Raw genomic sequence first — 21,780 nt, forward strand, 5'->3', positions numbered from 1 at the left:
AAAAAATGCTTCAGTTTGTTGATAGGCATGTTTTGTACATTCTGAGGAATATTCTAAGAGAAGGCATGTATTTCTAGAAAGTCTGTATACAAGGAAAGTAAAATGTTTTCAGTAAATAAGGTATAAAGAATAGAGATATTTGTTTGTTTTGTTAAGAAAGATAAATTTGTCCTAAAGTACTAGGAAAGAAAAAGGAAAACTTGGGACAAATTCTGAATGTAAAAAGAAAGTTACAGAAAGTTTGTGAAGGTAAAACCCTGAGGAGTTGTATGCATGGTCAAGTTGTCTAAGAGTAAAGTGAATCCAATTAAGTAAATTTTTTGTGTGTGTGTGAGGAGATCAGCCCTGTGCTAACATCTGCCAATCCTCCTCTTTTTTTTTTTTTTGTGAGGAAGATCAGCCCTGAGCTAACATCTATTGCCAGTCCTCCTCCTTTTTTTCTTTCCCAAAGCCCCAGTAGATAGTTGTATGTCATAGTTGCATGTCCTTCTAGTTGCTGTATGTGGGACGCAGCCTCAGCATGGCCAGAGAAGCAGTGCGTTGGTGCGCACCGGGATACGAACCCGGGCCGCCAGTAGCAGAGCATGCACACTTAACCACTAAGCCACGGGGCCGGCCCCCAATCCTCCTCTTTTTTTTGCTGAGGAAGACTGGCCCTGGGCTAACATCTGTGCCCATCTTCCTCCACTTTATATGGGACGCCACCACAGCATGGCTTGCCAAGCAGTATGTCAGTTCGCACCCAGGACCCGAACCAGTGAACCCCAGGCCGCCGCAGCAGAGCGCGGGCGCTTAACTGCTTGCGCCACCAGGCCAGCCCCAGTAAATGAGTTTTAATGTCAAAAGTAAGTTGGTGCAAAATTAGAATTTGCTATAATTTTCTTTAACTTTGGGTCTGCTCTTGATAAAGAGGATATAAAAGGTTTTCTTTACCTTTGAATAAGTCTACATAAAAGACAGAAAAAACTATGTTTTATTAAAATAATTTCTGTTGTCACTTTGATTAAATGGATAACTAAGCCTTGTTTCCTATTTTACCAAGTGTTTTAAAACTTTTTGATATTTTTGATGAACTTCTCCCAAAATTAAAGTCTTTCTTTTGACTTAAAAAAAAAAAAAAAGGAAACTGAGAACTTCCAGTTATTCTCGGGACTACTGGAAGAAATTTGTTCTCTGTCTTCCTACAAAGAAGATACTAAACTAATTAGGCTTATTTGGTATGTTAAATTACATGGGAAGCATTGTCAAATAAGTGATGGTAAACCTTCTTAGGTGGTATTATGTGGGTAAATGTTATTGATATAAATGTTTTAAAAATTATATAACCTTCCTAAAATTCTGATCTGTCATGGTTGTCAGCCATAATTCTATTTATTATCTTGAAGTGTTGTATGTCATAGCAATAGCCAAGTTTCCTTGTCTTTTGCAGATAGTTGTTGTTTTACTCTGATGTTTTTACGGATGTATTTCATCTTCAGAGAGATTCATGGAAAGGACACAATCTAGAATACAAGTTTCTGATAAACTTTCAGATTATAACACTGAACAGGGTAAGAAATTACAGAACTCTAATGGAGAAACTAATGACTTCATGAAACTGCTTACAGAAGATCAAGATCAAGAGTTGATTACATGGGACTGGATGAACTGATGAGGAAATTTTTTTCTCTTTTCTCTCAAGCTAACTATGACTTATAGCAATTTGGTAAATTATACTTTTGCAAGCAAAATTGAAACTTTTATCTATTTCTCCCTACCTGATCCCTCCAGAATTTGGAAACTCTTAGTGAGTGAGTGAGTGAGTGAGTATTGTTTTCATGGCAATGTAGTTATTTGCATAACTGCACTAAGAATCTGTTCTTTGCATAAGTGCAATATAGTTATATGCATGAGTGCAATAAGAATCTGTTCTCCTTATAACAGGGCACAATTGGAAACATTGGTTATATTACCAAAGCTTTGACTGGAATGTCATATTTGAGAGAAACATGCATAGACTCAGATATGACCAGACAGCTTTTGAGGAATAAAGGTTGACTTTATGAAATAAAGCCACTTGGAAATATTGGCCTGATACCTTGTACCTGATACCTAGCAACCTTACCAGGTGAGTAAAGATCACTTCTCTAGCAGGTGCCTGGAACCTCAGAATATTTTGGGGACTTCAAGAAGAGAGGAATTCACCGAAATCTATAGGTATCACAGGTGGAGTCTGTTGACAGGTTCTTGGCTTGGCTTTCCTGGCCTCAATAGGCCTTTAAAGTTCAATCTGAGATTCCTTATAAAAAGTTCCAGCAAAGCAGATTTAAAAGAGTTTATATGATCAATTGCTATTCTTGGTGTACATATGTAAATAATTGGGCCAAGTTAACTGATTAGTCTTAATTTGGCTATATTTAGTAAAAATGAGGGTGATTTTAGAGAGAAAAATTATGTTTCAGTAGAAACTATAATACACACTTGTGGATATTAGATTCTAGTTGTGTAAATTGTCTTTGAGGTTTTTGTTTTCTATCTGTAAACTGGCTATTATGCTTCCTTGTTGACTTTGACCCCCAAGCCTGGAAGGACACTTGGATTATTAGAATTTCTCAGATGTTGTCAAAGGCAAGTAATCTTTCTAGAGTTGGATATGTCATACAATGTCTAGACTGGTTTTCAAGACTGTTCTCTTGGATTCCCCAAGGGATTAGATCTATTCTTCAGGGACTATTCAAATATGGATTGTCTGTATACTACTTATTTTTCTGGCCAGATATTTGATGATAAAATGTGCTTTTAGATGTTGTACTAAAATTGGTGAATGAGGTGCAACAATTCTAATAACATACAATGCAAAATATAAGCCAGTATCCAAGAGTATTTTCAGTCTCAGGTTGAAAAATTTCATTCCACAGTTTCCCCCTCTTCACCCCCTTTCAGCAGGAAATAGCCAGAATGATTGACACTCTGCTTCCTACAAGAATGAGGAAGGGAAAAAAAGACAGTGAGGATTGAAGCCAGGTACCTGAGGGTTACTGTAAATATTCAGTAAGATTACCTTTCAACCTTGTTATGAAAAGAAATTAATCTTGTCAATTTGCTATTTTCCTGTTTAACCTGAGGGGTAACTCAAGGGTGACAAGGATTTATGAGCTTGTTTTACAGATTAATGAGAATGCCTTCAAGGATCGCAGGATAACCAGCCCCCAGCCCAGAAGTTGATGCCCAGAAGTTAGATTGCCCAGGGGCTTATTGAGAGTGAAAGAAACATGAATTATGCTTTTGTTTCTCTGAAACTCCTCCTGCCACACCCCTTAGCTCTATAAAACCCCCTGCCTTCTTTTGTTAAGGCAGATTTGAGAGAACTCATGCCTCCCACCTTCTCCTCTTGGCCATTTCGAATAAACTCTTTTCCATCTCCAAGCACCAGTGTCTCAGTGTTTGGCTTACTGTGCATTGGGCACACAAACTTGAGAATTAAGAGGTTCGGTTACAGTGCAATTTACCAAGAAAGAGAACATGTGTAAAGCATGTTTATAGCGATAATATAAGAGTATAGTTTTAAGTCTCTTGAGTTTGAGGGACCACTGGGACATCCAAGTGGAGATAATTAATAGGCAATTAGTTATATGGGCTGCAACTCAGGAGTATAGGGGAAAATCAGCCTATAGATGATAGTTGAATTTAAGGTTGTGCTCATACAGCAAGTGAGAAGAGTCCTGGGGAATTGTGCTTTGGAGGAACACAAATATTTTAGAAGCAAGTGAAATAAATGAGAAGACGACTGGCAAAGAAATAGGAGAAACAGATCTTGGAGTCATAGGATTCATGGAAAGAGAGAATTTCAAGGATGAGGGAGGGAGTGGTCAGAGAGGGCAATAGCTTTAGAAGTTGGATCCTTGAATGTATTTAAGTCCTTAAATGTGAGGACCAGTAGGAGGGAAAGAGGAGTTGAAGATGCAGATGATAATGGGCTCTATAGGAGGGCAGTGTCGGGGAGAGGTAGTGAGTACAGGTGGTTGGATTAACCTCAGATAGAAGGCTTTATATTTTCTAAGACTGTTTGATAAGTTAAAAATAAACTTGTAGGTTTGGTGTTTTTATGCTATAGTTAGGCCTGGGGGAATAGAAATGGAGAAGACCAGTCCCAGAAGAAAGCGTAGAGGTATATCTACCGGAGAGGTATAAAGCAAAGTTATATTGGGGAATAATGGATAAAGAAAAGGAAGCCAATGTTGGTACTGTGAAAGAACCTTGAGGCCGAGCTGTCTAAAGACCCTTTTGTACTTCTAGAAAATTACCATATTTAAAAGGACTGATTTTAAAATCAGACTCTTCATCAATTTATATTTTATTTTAGGAATCTGGAAAATGTTCCCCAAGAAGAAGCCCATTAGTTTGGAACTGAAGGATTCCTTTGCATCAGATACTAAGATGAAAGAATCACTGGTAGATAATGAATGTGACAAGGCAGTGGCACCACAGCTAGGGGAGCTAAATGAAATTAAGACAGAACCCGACAATTCTCAGGTAAATATTTTACCTTATTTTCTTTTTTCTAGAGCAGCATTTAATTATAAATTTTAGTTATTAAGATGCTGGTTTATTGGTTGAAAATCGTAAATCCTTATCATCCCCAAAGCAGTTGATCAAATGATACAAGGTGTGTGCTATTAAATGCCATAACAAGTATACACAAGAATGTGATTTGAGAGAAGAATGGACTGTTTGGAATTTGGTTTTGGATTGATAAAAGCATTGCTTAGGATATTATGGGCCTAGCTAAAGGTACCACTTTTTTGTTTTCATTTTTCTTGAATAGAAACAATACAAATAACCCATTATATGTTTTTATGCTACTGCCTCTATTAAGTGGTAGAATTAGTAAATTTTAAATTCTTAGAATTTTTTTCTTTATAATTTTTTTATCCAAAATAGTTTCATGTTTATTCTTAAACTTTTTTAGGCGTATCAGATGCTAAAAAACATATAAAGGATAAAGTGACTAAAACTGTGAGTGTTCTTAAGTAGGGCCAAATTTCCTTAGAATGTTTGCATGTGAACCACTTGAAATTTCTAACGAAACAAAAAGTAAATTCAGTTTTAATTTATTTCTAGTATTCTTTTTAGCAATAGGCCTAAAGTAAATCAGTATCAAGTAAGGATATGACTCCCATTGAGCTGGTGACACTGGGCAATGTTGTCCATTTAGGAAGTATCTGTTGCTTCTTCAACCCATGGACATTCAAACACATAGATCATGTTTAGATAGATTACCTGCTGCTCTGAAAAAATCCTCCTTTGTCAGACTCATTCAGCCCAATCTAACAATTTTTGTGTTTAAGGTCTTTATGAAGACAATTAGCTGTTAGTGATTAGAACAAGGAGGGAAAATAGGTGTCATTATTAAGTCTGTCTATTTGTAGTAGCTACTGAGGGACTGTGTTAACAAAAATTTTTGAAGTCACATCTGAGTACAATAGAAAATAATGCAGTAATTGATTGGTATTATCAGCCAAAGGTCACCAAAAGGGGAGTGCTTACATATGTACCATGGTTCAGTTCAATTATACAATTCACTGAACAGACTTGAGCATAATTTGTCATTTTCCATAGAATGGCTGGTTGTTTTAAACACATTGTATTCATTATTTTCAACTCTTTTTTAGGAGTATTGTCAAGCCCAACAGCCCAAAACTCAGGAGAATGAACTGAAAATAAATTCTGCGTTTTCAGACAGTGGTAACAGAATTGTTTAAGTTAATCATATTTATTCTGACCAATATAGTAGTCAATTTATTCTACTTCTTAATTTTATTTTATCTATTTATTTATTTTTGGTGAGGAAGATTGGCCCTGAGCTAATATCTGTTGCCGGTCTTCCTCTGCTTTGTATATAGGACTCTGCCACAGCATGGCTTGATGAATGGTGTATAGGTCCATGCCTGGGATCCAAACCCAGGAACCCTGGACTGCCAAAGCAGCGTGCGAACTTAACCACTACGCCACTGGGCTGGCCCCCTACTTTTTTTTTTTGTTTATTTTTTAACATTAACTCAAATATACCTTTTAATGTTTTCTCATAGTCTTCATTTTTTTCATGGTTGCATATTTATTCCATCATATTGATAACATCGTAGTCCCTGTAATCACTTTCCTGTTCCTGGGTATTTGGGTTATTTTCAGTTTTCATATTTAAAAGGAATATTGCTGTATACTTTTGTCCTATTTTCAATTGTAAGACTATGCTGTAAACATATATAAAAATCAAGAGAATTTATATGCACAGGAAAACATTTGCTTTCTAATTATTTTGAAGAGACTAACTTATTAAATTATTGGAGATATTATTATGGTTTAAAGATGCAATGTAATCCAATTACTGCAGGACCTAAATTTATAATGTCATAGCGACTATTGACTAATCCTGAATTAAATGTAATCACTTTGATGTGTTTGGCTTTTTAAATTAAGATAAATATATTTTTCATTTTTGTTGCGTATTATGTGAAACTAAAAAGTAATGAAATATGTGCAAACTTGCATTTCTCCATTGTGAGCTAAATTTTTTTTTGCCTCAGCGTTCACATTTAAAAAATAATGCTTTGCATTAAAAAACGTAAAAAGTTCAACCTGCTATAATTAACATGCCACTTATTTTTTCAGGCATGTGGGCACATTCCATGATAGTACAGGATTATCAGGATCTTATAGACCGAGCATCGGCCCCCTACTTTTTTAGAATGCCTTTGAATAGTGCATTGTTTGTTTTGGGTTTCAAATCCAGGAGAAGTAACCTCTAAAAGAAAATGAAAGAAGCATACTAATTTTTTTCTTTCTGTTTTGTGTTTATAGCTTCACAGTTGACTACTGGCATTCAGCTTTCTCTGGCATCATCTGGCATGAGTAAAATGCTTCCTTCAGTTTCAACTACAGCTATTCAGGTTTCCTGTTCTGGTTGTAAAAAAATTCTTCAGAAGGGGCAAACAGCTTATCAGAGGAAAGGGTCTAGTCAGCTTTTCTGCTCCACACCGTGCATCGCTGAATACATCTCATCTGCCAATTCACCAGCAACTCCCAAGAGAACTTGTTCAAACTGCTCAAAGTATATAATTCTAAATTACACTCCCTATTACTTCCCTACATAGATCTTGATCAGAGTGTTGGTTGTAATTTTCTACATTTTCACTTTTTCTGAAGAAGTATCACCTTGGTTGAGTGAAAAGAAGCTGCTTCTGCTTTCAGTTCCTCTAATACATTCTTCAGAAATAGTTTTTTTGTTTATTGAGAGATTTGCAGAAATGAAAATGTGAGGAGTTCTGTTTCTCTTCAACTTTAAATAATGTGACTTCCAAAACTTATTTTCCTACTTTTTCCACTCGGAATTCTCTATATGTGGGATTATTATATGCCCATTGTATTTTATCATTTAACTGTATAGGGAGCAACTACTAAAAAATTAAGCATTTGACAGTTATTTTGGATCTTCCAAGGTGTAAAATTATGTGTTTCTCTTGTAATGGTAAATGAAGTTATTTAATTGTTTTGAAAAATTTAATAGCCATAGGTAAACATAGATGGACGGATGTAATCTTTTCAAGATTTCTATGATCTATTGTTGGGGTCTTTGTTGCTAACTTTTTTACTTATGTGAGGCACTTTGGATACAGAGAAAGCAAGTAGTAGTAATTTCACAATGAATTAGTGAAAAATGTCCAGAACCTTGAACTCTACCCTGAGATGTATAAAGGATCAGTGCTTCACGTGTTCAGAGCCTCCTTATTGTACTATAATTCTGGTTGGTTTGTACTCATTGAGTGCAAATACTAAGTTTTAAATGTCGTTGTTTCAGAACAAGAAAACACATAGGCCACCAATTTTGCTTCTAAATATAATAAATTCCTTTCAAATAATGTCTTGTTTTGGAATCAGATTGCCATAATTTGAATCTTGCTTCCCTCATTTACAGTTACATTTTGCTACTCAAAGTGTGATCCCTGAGCAGCGGTCATCTGGGAGTTTGTTAGAAATGCAGAATCTCAGGTCTTGCCCAGACCTGCTTAATCAGAACTGCATTTATCCCCAGATGATTCAAATACATGCTAAAGTTTGAAAAGCATTAAGAACTTCTTTCTTAGTATTCCCATCTGTTTTAATAAATGTACATAAGAATTATGAGCATTAAATAATATATTTAAGGTATCAGAACAGTACTGGCATTTATTAAGAACTCAGTAAATTTTAGTTATCACTATTATTATTCTCTTAACAAACTCACAAACCCTTTTTATTGGTTGCTTCAGCTCCTTGTTTGACTGCTGCTTCAGGTCTCACTCCCTGGAACTCTACTTGCCTTTCTCTTGTGCTTTTTCAACTCTTCAATACTATGCTTTGTCTTTTTTCTTTTTTGCTATGCACTATATGGCACTCTCTTCAGCCTGCTTTCTTTCTCTGCAGAATCAAAACTGGAAGGGACCTTAGAGATCATCCAGTCCAAACATTTTCTTTTGGTTTTGAGGAAACTGAGGCCCTGAAAAGTTAAGGTATCTTGTTGCTGTGTTGAGTTTACCCGTTATACATCTTTAGCAGATGTCTCAGACAGATTGAAAAGGCTGTTAGTGTGTAAGTTGTTCTCTAAGGCAAGGAGATCCAGTATGAGCAAAAATACGAAACAAGTTTTCCTTCCTTTGGAATAAAATTTTTTTGATACAAAATACTATTTTATAGGTTGGCAGAAAGGTGGTAGTAATGCTTAGACTGGGAGAGGCCATCTACCCATTGTTCAGAGTAACCTATGCTTTTTTCAAAACTTTTATTTTACATTCATTAGCCTCTTGTACTAATATTTAGTTTCTAAGATTTTATAGCTAATTACCACTTATTGTTGAAGTTTCTTTTATGGCAGTGATTTGAAATCTGTTTTGAGTTAATGCAGTTTTTATTCTATTTCATGAGCCAAATGAAAGAGCTTTGAAAATGACGTTTTAAATCATATTAGAAAAATAAGACTTTTTTTTGAGAGCTGTGTATTTCAGTGTTGTTTCTGCACTTAGGTATGCCAGTTAGAACCAACCAGAGATCCTGGAAGCAATCAATAGAGTTCAGAATAGGCCCATGCACTAATGCCGTAACATTTATTTGTAGAAAAGTTGTTCAGACCTATGCTCAGAATTTGTTCAAGCTGTTTTTAGGCACTTGTAACAAAATTCATTTTTTGATTTTTTATTTATGAGGCCTTAGATTAGAAGCCAGCAATCTAGCGTGCTGATAGCAGCAAAAACCAGTAAGCGTTTTCAGACTTCCACGCTTCTGCCGATGCAGTTCTTCTGCCTCCCTTCCCATCTGGCTCATTTCTTTCTGTCTTAAAGGCCTGCCTCAGATATCCTTACCTCTTGTCTATTCCCACACCATTCCTTCCTCTCCTCTTACTACCCCCAACCTTCCCCAGATTGATTGTTCCATGGTCTGTGTTTTCATGGTGTTCATAACTCCCAAAGCATTCATTGATCATAAAATTAATGTTTTTGAAGAATTGATATTGCCCTGGTTAGACTATGAACCTCTTGACATTAGGGGCTAGATTATACTCATTTTTATATCACCAAGGCCTAAACACTACCTGGCACACAGTGAATCCTAGAAAAATTTTTGTCAAATGAAGTACAAGGATAGCACAATTCAGGTACTGCATTTAGAGCTATATTTTAAACCAGTTAAATGACTGATGTGATAGAGAAATGCACCTGTTATTTTGGGTGCCATCTCTTTAAGAAGGAGATCCTAATACATTAAAAATTTATAAATTTTGAAGTGTTAAAATAGTGTTGATTTCAGGAGTATTTCATCTGGAAAACTATTATGCTGAAAGACTGATATTCTGAGGGTTCTAGGTAGCCAGATATCTTGGCATTTCCTGTAGCAGCAGTTCTCAAATTTTCTGGTCTCTGGACCCATTTACACTCTTAAAAATTGTTGAAGACCCAAAGAGCTTTAGTTTATATAGGTTATGTCTACCAATATATACTGTGTTAGAAATTAAAACTGAGAAATTTTTAACTATTAACTCATTTAAAAATAATAAACTTCAGTGCCTGTTGACATAAATAATATTTTTATGAAAGATAGCCGTATACTTTTTTAATTTATTGAGAAGAGAAATTTTAAGAAAAATTTAGTGAGCATTGTTTTATCAGTTTTGCAAGCCATTTTAATATCTGGCTGGATTTTCATGTCTGCCTCTGCATTCAGTTTATTGGAAAATGTTATTTTGGTTGAAATCTGAAGAAAATCTGGCCTTACAAATATGTGGAAAAGGGAGAAGTGTTTTAATAGCCTTTTAGATAACTGTGGTTGCTCTTCTTTGATACTACACCAGAAAACAAATGGTAGTTTCCTTTTCTTTTTTTTTTTTGTGAGGAAGATCAGCCCTGAGCTAACATCCATGCTAATCCTCCTCTTTTTGCTGAGGAAGACCGGCTCTGAGCTAACATCCATTGCCAATCCTCCTCCTTTTTTTTTTCTCCCCAAAGTCCCCCAGTAGATAGTTGTACGTCATAGTTGCACATCCTTCTAGTTGCTGTATGTGGGATGCGGCCTCAGCATGGCCGGAGAAGTGGTGCGTCCGTGCACGCCCTGATCCGAACCCGGGCCGCCAGTAGCGGAGCAAGCGCTCTTAACCGCTAAGCCACGGGGCCAGCCCACCGGAAAACAAGTGGTAGTTTCTTAAGGATTAGTTGTGATGTGGAATCTGAAACCATATCAGTGAATTTTTTGTACTGTTAATGTTAAAATTCATTGGTCTATTTGTACTTTGAATGATTCTTTTACCCATGAATGATTTGCATTACATGCTATCATTTGGAAAATATTGGTTCACTGAGTTGGGTAGATCTTCCAAATGTTGACAGATTTCATTATGCAATATTTTTAAAATCACATTTGTTAAAAAAAAAAATCACCACTAATCTCATTAGGAAAGTCTTAAGTGTTGGGAAACGATGAAGCTGGAGGTGGCAGATACAAGTTTTCCAAAATTCTAATTTTCAATGAAAGCTCAAATCTTATCGTTGGCAATAAATATTGGCAGTTGTTTTCCTTGAAGTAACAGTTTTACTTTATTCATTTTTGAGAAAATATCTGCCAGATACTCAGTTCTGGTTAACAGTTTGTCTGATAGTTGTTCTTTCAAGTAAAAATGTGTTGTGTGAAAAAAGTCTAACTCACATTGTAACTCTTGAACGTTCCCACATGAGATTTTCCTTGAGACAACCATCATACTTGGGTGTGCAGGGGAAATACTTATGCCTGTGTCTCATTTCATCACGCAGAATAATGAAAAGTTGTACTCAAGGATCAAGTTTAATAAAGTGAATAATTTTTACAGCAAATGCATGGCAGTGAATAACACAAATACTAGTACATTTTGGTGCCACTGCCTTGATTTGTATAAAAGCTCTGGCAGTTTTACCCACCATTGCTTTTTCATTCTTCCCAATTTATTGAGGTGAAATTCATATAACAAAAAACCATTTCAGTAGCATTTAATACATTCACAGTGTTGTGCAGCTACCACATCTAGTTCCAAAACATTGCTGTCACTCCAAAGGAAAAATGCCTTATCCATTAAGCAGTGTCTCCCCATTGCCCTCCCTCCTCTCCCCTTGGCCCTTGGCAACTACCGATCTCTGTGTTCTGTTTATGAGTTTATCTATTCTGGATATTTCATATAAATGGAATCATACAGCATGTGACGTTTTGTGTCTGGCTTCTTTCCCTTAGCATGTTTTTGAAGTTCATCCATGTTGTAGCATGTATATCAGTACTTCATTCCTTTTTTATAGCTGAACAATATTCTGCTCTATGTATATGCTGCAATTTGTTTAACCATTCATTCATTGATGGACATTTGAGCTGTTGCCATCTTTTGGCTGCTGTAAATAGTGCTGTTAGGAACATGCGCGTACATGTACTTTCTTGAGTACTTATTTTCCATTCTTTGGCATATATGCCTAGGAGTGGAATTGTAGGGGCCCACTGTTGCTTTTGCACCATTAATTCAAATGTCAACACAGTGAAAAAGGCAAATAACATCTTAATATTATGAAAATAGTTTTGATCTTGTGAACCCCCTGAAAGTATCTGGGAGATCCCCAGGGATTTGCAGACCATACTTTGAAATCCTCTGTCCAGTAGATTCCAAAGTTGGTCAGGTATGATTTCTCATCATCATTCTGTTCTCACTAACACCAACTAATACAGGCTAGGTAATCCTCAAAACTGCACTAGCGGATGTGTTTTATAATTCCTACTTTATAGTTGAGGAAATAACATTTAGGGAGGATAAATGACTTATCTATTGTTACTTAATAGTAGAACTAGATGCCAAATTCAGGTTTTCTTATTTCAAGGCTGATGTTTTTACTACTAATTCACAGTTCTTCAGGTAAATGAAACAATGGGAGAGAGGGTGGTTTGCGGGAGTGATTTAGCTTGTGAAGAGAAAAATTATAATTGTAAAAGTGTTTAATGGTGCTCTTATTTATTTTTAGAGACATTTTAAATCTAAAGGATGTGATCAGTGTCCAGCTGGAAGATACTACCTCTAGTAAAAATTTTTGCAGCCAATCTTGTCTTTTGTCATATGAAGAAAAAAGAAAACAATTTGTTACCATATGTACTAATAACATTTTAACCAAGTGCAGCATGTGTCAGAAGACTACTGTTGTAAGTTGCAATTTTTTTAAAACCCTTAGGAACCCTGATTATTCTGCTTAAATATCAGAGCTTTTACTGAATCTTTTTTCTTCAATCCTAGATTCAGTATGAAGTAAAATACCAGAACATGAAACATAGTCTTTGCAGTAATGCCTGTTTTTCCAAGTTTCACTCTGCTAACAACCTCATCATGAACTGTTGTGAGAACTGTGGCGCTTACTGTTACAGTAGCTCTATTCTGTTCCATATACTTCCGATGGAAGGACAGTCTCATTACTTTAGTAGTTCAAAGAGTATTACAGCATATAAGCAGGTATGCATAAAAATCTGTTGCATAAAGTGAGGACCGCTCCATTTGAATCTGACTGAATAGGAGTCAAATGAAAAATTGGAGATTGAGTTCCTTCCATTGGTTGCCTTGTGAATGGTTCCATTTTGGGGAAATGTGGGGATGTAGATTTTAGTACCATTGGACATAGTTTCAGTTGTAAGATGATGAAGGAGATGAAATAAAAGACTACTGACAGTTCCTTCTTGCATAACAATTCATAAGAGCTGTATGGAGATTTTCCTAAAGAATCTCAGGGTAATAATCTTACCTTGAAGAAAAGGCAAGCAGTTTTTAATTCCATTTATTTAATTCCTACACCTGAGCAAAGTTAAGATGAATCAAGTATGTCGTGTGCTTTTTCTGAATCAGTCATAGGAGGAAATAAACCAATGAGAAATAATCCCCTGTTTCTGATAGGAGAGCCTTGAGTGGGTGGTTCTGAGAGCAGAGAAGCTGGCCCACTTGGTGGACTAAGTGAGGTGAACACAATTAGTCATCTGATCCCCTTTCATGAGGTGGAACTGTCATATATCTTGCTTGTTCAGATGATGCTTTGAGACCCAATATAAATTCTTCCTTAGAAACAAACAATTATATTGAGTACTCAGTTATTCAGCCTGTGTGATGGGGCGGGGCTGACCTGGATGTATGGAGTGAAAAAGCACCACCTAACACTATGCCCTGCGTGTAAGATATTGTGCGATAGTGATCATGGAGAAAACCCATATTGTTAGTGAACTATAATCAAGAATTAGAAAAATGTTCAAATTTATGAATCTAAAAACGGGGTATCTTTTTATTTTAAAAAGTAGATTGTTTGGTAAAATTGTAATTATTTTGGCCACATCTTCATAGAGTGTATTAGTTTACTATTAGCTTTCTCAGATGAATAGTAAATTAATTATAAATTATACCACTAATGTTGTTTAAGTTAAATACTGGTGAATTGTTAGGGGTTTCTCAAAATATAAAAATTGATACTAATAAAAGATAAAAATAGAAATTTTCAAAATTATACTCAACTTTTTGTTACATTGTTCCTTTGAGTATTCCATTCTTTCACAGAAAAGGAGAATCTGTACAAGTTATTTTCATTTGTCTTTGCGCCCCCAAAAGCAGTTCTATTTCGTCATTGCTATTGGTGTTAAGTCCAGGAATAATGGTTCATGTTTCACTAGAAAGAATAGATGGTGAACCTCACAGTTTATATCCTTTTCCTTTGCATACTTACTGCTTACTGAAGGCACTGTATTCTATACCTCTTACTGCTTGTATCCTGCTTTCTTAGAGTATGCTTGCAATTTTTACCATGAAGTTAGCCTAGAAAAACAGTGATTCCCACAGCATCTTGTAACATGTGTTAAGCACCCTTTTCTGGCTTCTCCTTAGCACCAACAGAAGGCTTTCCTGAGTTGATGCCCAAGCTGGCATTGAGGAAAGACCTATAATTATAAGACTTTTGTTTATTTATCCAGTTGATTACTTGGAATGATGAACATCTTCTATGACCACTTTCTTCATTGCTTGCATATGTATTATTATTGCCACTAATATATCTGACAAATAATACAAGTAGTTATCTAATAGATTGACCAGTTTCCTTTATTTTAGTCATTGCAATCTATAGTGCCTTTTTTTCTGGTTTTTAAGAAAGTGTAAAAATGTGGCCTCATTGTCATTATTTGTAATATTTCAACTAAGAGCAGTGGTAGTGGGTATTTTTTTGTTGGTTAGCAATGTATGTCATATACTAGGAATATGAATATTATTTTAATCTCTAAACAGAAACCAGCCAAAACACTTACATCTGTTCTTTGCAAATCATTGAAGCCCTCAGATGAAATGATTGAGACTACCAATGACTTGGGGAAGACAGAGCTTTTCTGCTCTATTAATTGTTTCTCTGCTTACAGTAAAGCTAAGATGGAATCTTCTACAGGTAATGGTTGTTTAGCAGTTATCAGAGGTTTAGTAATTTGAAGAATATTACTGCTTTCCTTTACTTTATAACCTTGATTCATTTTCCAATTAAACTGACTTAAAAGTCAATCCAAAACTTGTTGCAATGTTTTCAAGTATTTTTATATAAAAGGAAGGCTACTTCACCACCAGAGATTTAATACTTATTTGTAAAGATTGTTGTCTTAGACTGTAGAATCTTGTACTTAGCCCTGCTTTGTACAAGGCTGTTAGTTACATTTTTCACGTGAAGTAGAGGTAGTTGGAAATACTTTGAAGTTCACTGATAGAAAAGCATAAATAATCCAGGGTCAACTAAGTATTCTATCAGAGAGCCTCACATAGGACCATTGGTGCTATTTACCTAGACAATAGAGTGCATGATGCCCCTGGGGCTTATACATCTTGCACACTGGCTTATTAGAGAAATCGCTGCAATACTAGCTTAAACACCAATCTAGATCATTCAAGTTGGGGTTTATGAATTCTGAAAGAGTTAGAAATGATACCCATTAGGAGATTCTATAGGAATCTCTTTTCTCTTCTTCATGGGTAATTTTCACAGTAAAGATTTGCTTGAAATTTCAAGCAAATGATATAAAAGGACTGAAAAATTGTGTGCAAAGGTAAAAGATATAAGATGATAGGAAATGCAAATTTTTAGTTTAATGTTATTATTAATGTTAGTCTAAATAACCTGGCTATCCCTAAGCCCTAATAAAAGTTACTCCAATACCCAGCAATACCTAAAGCTATTAGGTATTTGCATTGTTTGTTGAAACACTTGTTCTTAAACAGTGCTTTGTGATTGATTGATTCTGCCTGGTTTATAAGAAATCTTTTTGTTTATTTTTATCAGTAAATGTTTCCATGGTGCACGGTGTTTCAACGGAGCTCCTTTCTCCAAAGAAAGATACAACTCCAATTATAAGCAATATAGTGTCATTGGCAGAAACTCATGTTGCCCTGCCCATCGTGAACTCTGATGTCTTACAAGGTAAAAAGTGATATGAAGATATTTGACATATATAACATACACACTATTTTGCCATACGTGATGAATCTATCTGTATTCTAAGTTTGTTTTTGTTGCCTGATATGAGATAAGCAATTACAGTTTACGATGCTATTTTATAGATTGTAGTATAAGATCTTTAATTTATGCTCTAATTTATTTTACTAGGTACAGTTTCTTCAGTAACAGCAAATGTCATTGCAGATGTAAGTTTTATTCTTAATTTTTTTTGCTGCTGTCTTTTCTTTTTTAAGCATATTTTGTATGGGTGTGTATATTCATTTATATATTTATAAGCATATTCATTCCAATTTTGATCCTAGAGCTCAAAAAAGTAGAGCAATAAACACCTTCTGATATTCACATTCAATTTTCCAAATCTCAAGTTTGACTTGAAATTATTAATAGGAATATTTAAACAGAAGTATTGCTAGTCATAGTTTTTCCTTTGGGGTCTTTAATTGCCTTTTTTAAAATTTATTAAGCAATTCTAGTCACCTGAGCAATAAAAATTATTTTTGTCACAATTATATACCTAAAGATCCTTTGAACATTTAATGCTGAATCTAGATAGCAAATGAATAAGTTATAAATAATTGTTAATGTTTCCCCCTAGCAGACCTCATACTGTAACTCACCCATTCATTTTATTGTATTAGAATAGATGTGTTCGATGTTTTAATTGATTATTTGAAAACTGTTAAAACAAACGTTGTTTTATCATTTTCTCTCGAAGATTTCTAAGAGTTCACCCAGTGAATCAAATAGTACTGTTGCTAATAGTAGTGTGGAACAGCCAAGCCTTTCACCGTCTTCATCAATACTCGGTCAGCGTACAGTTGGCTCCAGTATAGAAGTACAAAAAGATCAAGTGTCAAAACAAGATGCTACATACAGTATGAAATCTGTGAAAATAAGTGATGGACTATGTCATCCAAAATTTACATCCAAAGTACAAAAAGTTAAAGGTAAATCACGAAATATTAAAAAATCTTGGCGTTCAAATTTGCAGCATTTGGGAAACAGTTTTAAAAAGGATGTGATATTCTGTTATTCGTGCCAGTTGTTCTGCGAAAAAAAATTTAGCTGTGGAGGAGAGTCACTTGCAGCCCAAGGAATTTCTAATTGGAAAAAAACTCTGGAAAAATTCAGAAAGCATGAAAAAAGTGAAATGCATTTGAAGTCATTGCAATTTTGGAGGGAATACCAATTTTGTGATGAAGCTGTCAATGCTAATTTACCTATTCATGCAAAAAAGATTGAAGAAAATAAAAAGTACCTAAAGCTTATAATTGAAAATATTTTATTTTTTGGAAAGCAGTATTTACCCTTAAGAGAAAATGACCAGTCTGTTTCATCTGTGAATAAAGGCAATTTTTTAGAATTGGTAGAAATTAGAGCAAAAGATAAAGGAGAAGAAATATTTCGACTTATGAATTCACAAGTTGAATTCTATAATAGTACACAAATTCAGAATGATATTATTGAAATAATAAAGACTGAAATGTTGCAAGATATTGTGAATGAGATCAATGTCTCCTCAGCTTTTTCAATAATATGTGATGAGACAAATGATAGTGCTACTAAAGAACAGCTTTCAATTTGTGTAAGATACCCACAAAAAACAGCAAAGTCTATCTTAATTAAAGAAAGGTTCTTGGGTTTTATAGATGTTGAAGAGATGACTGGGACCAATTTACATAGGACTATCAAAACTTACCTGCAGCAAATTGGAGTTGATTTGAATAAAATACATGGCCAGGCCTATGATAGTGCCACTAATTTGAGGGGAAAATTTAATAAAATTGCAGCAGAATTCAAGAAGGAAGAGCCAAGAGCTTTATACATACATTGTTATGCGCACTTTTTGGATTTAGCAGTAATTAGGTTTTGTAAAGAAGTAAAAGAACTCCGAAGTGCTCTAAATACTCTCAGTTCTTTGTTCAACACTATTCATATGTCTGGGGAAATGTCTGCAAATTTTCGAAACATTTGTAAGCTAAGTCAAAACAAAACATGCAAGAAACATACATCACATTCATGTTGGACAGTCCATGATCGTACGTTACTATCTGTGATTGAGGATCTTCCAGAGATTATTGAAACACTGGAAGTTGTATCAAGCCATGCTTCAAACAAAAGTTTGGCCAATGAATTGAGTGATTTGGTGACATCGGTTTCCAAATTTGAATTTATCTTTTGTTTGAAATTTCTTTATCGAGTGCTGAGTGTTACAGGAATTCTTTCCAAAGAGCTTCAAAGTGAAACCATAGACATTTTTTCTTTGTCTTCAAAAATAGAAGCAATTTTGGAATGTTTATCATCTGAAAGAAATGATGTCTATTTCAAAACTATCTGGGACAGAACAGAAGAGGTATGTCAAAAAATAACCTGTAAAGGTTTTGAAGTTGAAAGACCTTCTTTTCAGAAAAAAAGAAAAATTCAGAAAACAGTAGATCTTGGCAATTCAGATAGTATGTTTTTTCCTACCTCAACAGAAGAACAATATAAAATTAATATTTATTACCAAGGATTGGATACTATATTACAAAATTTAAAATTATGTTTTTCAGAGTTTGATTATTGCAAAATGAAGCAAATTTCAGAACTATTATTTAAATGGCATGAACCATTAAATGAAGCAACAGCCAAACATGTCCAAGAATTTTATAAACTTGATGCAGACATCATTCCAGAACTTAGATTTTACCGGCAATATGCAAAGCTCAACTTTGTCATAGATTATGATTGTATCAACTTCATCAATCTTGGCTATTTGTTTATTCAGCATGGTCTTCACAATAACATTCCTTGCATATCAAAGCTATTATATATTGCTTTGTCTTGGCCAATTACTTCAGCAAGCGCTGAAAACTCATTTTCTACACTGCCTCGTCTTAAAACATATTTGTGTCATACCATGGGACAAGAGAAGCTTAGTGGCCTGGCCCTAATGGCTGTTGAGCAGGAATTGGTAAATAAACTGATGGAGCCTGAAAGACTCAATGGAATTGTGGAAAAGTTTATCCATCAGATGAAAGAAATGTAATACTTTCTAAGTTGAATTTACCTAACAGAATTTTGTATTTCTGTTGGACTGTTACAGTTTTTATTTCAAAATTTTGTCTTTTAAGAAAAAAAATTCTTTCATCAGAATATGTAACATTCACTTAGTTCAAAATTCAGAAAACATAGAATGATATACAGTGAAAAGTTTCCTTCCCTTTTATAATACCCAGTTCCCCCTCCCTGAAGTGTTATCTGTTTCTCAAATATCCTTCTGGAGATATTTTTCATAAATGGTACTGTGCAGTGCACACTGTTCTTCAACCTGTCTTTTCCACTTAGAATGCTATTTTTGAGATTGTCCCATATCAGTACATAAAGAGTTTCTTGATTCTTTTTTTTACAACTGCATAATATTTCTTTGTATGGATGTACCAGAAAATATTTGAGCAATCCCTGCTGACAAATATTTTCTTTCCAATCTTGCTGTTGTAAATAGTGCTGCATTTAACAACCTTTTTCATAGATCATATTGCACATGAATGAGTTACTGTAAGATAAAATTTTAAATTGGAATTACTAGGTCAGAAGATTTGTGCATTCTTTTTTTTGTGTGAGGAAGATTAGCCCTGAGCTAACTTCCGTTGCCAATCCTCCTCATTTTCCCTGAGGAAGATTGGCCCTGAGTTAACATCCATGCCCATCTTCCTCTACTTGATATGTGGGACGCCTGCCACAGCATGGCTTGATAAGTGGTGTGTAGGTCCGTGCCCGGGATCCGAACCTGCAAACCCTGGGCCACCAAAGCGGAGCGCGTGAACCCAACTGCTACACCACCAGGCTGGCCCCTGTGCATTCTTATTTTTGATAGATATTGTCAAATATCTTTCTGTAAGGAGTCTGCCAGTTCACAGTCCCACTACCAATGTGGGAGATTGCCTATTTCCTGGAATCCTTATTAAACAGTGTTATCGAACATTTTGATCTTTGCCAACCTGTTAGTTGAATAATGGTATTTTAACCTCTGGAGGTTAAATCTCAGTGGAGTTTTGTATTTTCACTTAGGAATAAGGTTGGGTATCTGTTTGAGCCATTTGTAGTTCTTTTTCTGTGAACGGTCACATTTAAATGTTAAAATTCTAAACCTTGCTGTGTTTTTGGTTGACACAGTAGCTGCATGACACAATAGGAATTCTTAACCTACTTTATGAAAATATAACTATTTTTCAAAGAATGCCAAAAGAAAGGACTCTTTTTCTATCTTTATACTTTAGAAAAGTTTAGATAACAAAGGAAATCTGTTCCTCAAGATTTGAAAGAATTTAGTGGTAGATATATCTAGGCCTGGATTTTTTTTTTTCGACGAAAACTTCTCTGCCGCTTTTTCCCTTGCTGTATCTTTCTCTCTCTCATCAATTTTTGTAATTTGTCATTTTTCTAGAAAGAGCATACATTTCATTGAGGCTTTCTTTTAAATGTATTTGCTTAGAGTTGTAGAAAGTATTCTCTTAATTTCTTCGATATACCTTGACTTACTTTCTTCATTGATCTTCTGTACATGTTTTCTTTCTTGATTAGGCAATCTATGATTTATTTTATTTAGTTGTTTTTCATACACATTCTTAGATTTATTATCAATCCTACTTTACTTTTTAAAAAATTATAGTTGATTTTAACATATAAAGATACAAAGAACATAACAAATAACATTCAGTCCTATTAAATCCTAACATTTTGCCATGCTCCAGATTGTTACTGCAGAAGTAAAATACTACAGATCAAGTTGAAGCTCCTTTGCAAATATTTTCCTGATAACATTCCTCTTCTATTTTCCCCAGAGGCAACGATTATTTGGTATGCATCATTCCATGCGTGTATAATTTTATACTTAATACATAGCCTTGTTTCACATGTTTATAAACTCTATATAAATATAAACTTATATGAGTTGCATCGTGCATATCTTTCTGCAATTTGCTTTTTTCCCTCGTTGTTTTTGAGATTTATACATGGATTTCTAGTTCATTTATTTTAACTGCTGAATAATACTCCAAATGGAGTATACATGTTCATTCTTTCTCTATTTAAATGGACATTTTATAGTCTCTGATTTTGCACTTTTATAATACTCCAATGAACATTTTTATATGTAGTATGCATTTGTACATCCAACATATATTTGTTGAGCAAGGACTATACATAAGATACTTTCTAGCTACTGGAGATCCAGCAGAGAATAAAATAAGGCCCTGACTCCAATAAAACTTAGCTTTCTAATGTGGAAATCCAAGAAAGATACTAGAAGAGGTTGCTTACCAACTCTTCCTGTATATAGATGATAATACAGAAAAGAATATTTGTATACCTCACTAGGATAAAAGATGAGGCTTTGGAATTGTGGCCAATTAAGCCCTTACCCAAACACCCACCCCTGGCACACCAGTGGGGAAGGTCTGCTCTGGGGTACTTACCTAGAAGTAGACCTGATGAGTCAAGGCTATGTGCATCTTCCACTTTAATTAGACCTCTCAGTGATACCATTTTTCCTCTTCCACCAACAGTATCTGAGTGTCTCCACTGTTCCACAAGCTTACCAACATTTGGAATTGTCATTTTACTTTTTTAAAAAAGAATCTTTGATTTCTATTTTTATCTTTTTTTTAAAAGAAAACAAAATAGAAGGCAGTTAGTTAACTTCTTGTATTGAATGCTTATTGCATATATTTTTATTCTTTTCTGTTTGTAATGAAAGTGCTTAATACTATGAACTTTT

At 34.8% G+C, this 21,780-nt stretch overlaps 1 protein-coding gene across 5 annotated transcripts in view; it reads left to right on the forward strand.

Moving 5' to 3' along the window:
* The window catches only part of ZMYM1 (zinc finger MYM-type containing 1), a 32,849-nt gene extending 12,340 nt beyond the window's left edge, over nucleotides 1-20,509 (forward strand). The window contains exons 2-11 of one of the 5 annotated variants that reach the window (XM_058553629.1): nucleotides 1,924-2,107; nucleotides 4,343-4,512; nucleotides 5,652-5,724; nucleotides 6,838-7,087; nucleotides 12,531-12,705; nucleotides 12,797-13,009; nucleotides 14,813-14,966; nucleotides 15,846-15,983; nucleotides 16,170-16,207; nucleotides 16,738-20,509. In XM_058553629.1, coding sequence (XP_058409612.1) covers nucleotides 4,354-4,512; nucleotides 5,652-5,724; nucleotides 6,838-7,087; nucleotides 12,531-12,705; nucleotides 12,797-13,009; nucleotides 14,813-14,966; nucleotides 15,846-15,983; nucleotides 16,170-16,207; nucleotides 16,738-19,050 — 3,513 coding nt within the window. In that variant the 5' untranslated portion in view covers nucleotides 1,924-2,107; nucleotides 4,343-4,353 and the 3' untranslated portion in view covers nucleotides 19,051-20,509. The other 4 variants (XM_058553628.1, XM_058553632.1, XM_058553631.1 and 1 more) reach the window with 4 other exon arrangements.
* The last annotated feature ends 1,271 nt before the right edge of the window (nucleotides 20,510-21,780 follow it).

The sequence above is a fragment of the Diceros bicornis genome, chromosome 13, assembly GCF_020826845.1.
Source record: "Diceros bicornis minor isolate mBicDic1 chromosome 13, mDicBic1.mat.cur, whole genome shotgun sequence".
Lineage (NCBI taxonomy): Eukaryota > Metazoa > Chordata > Mammalia > Perissodactyla > Rhinocerotidae > Diceros > Diceros bicornis.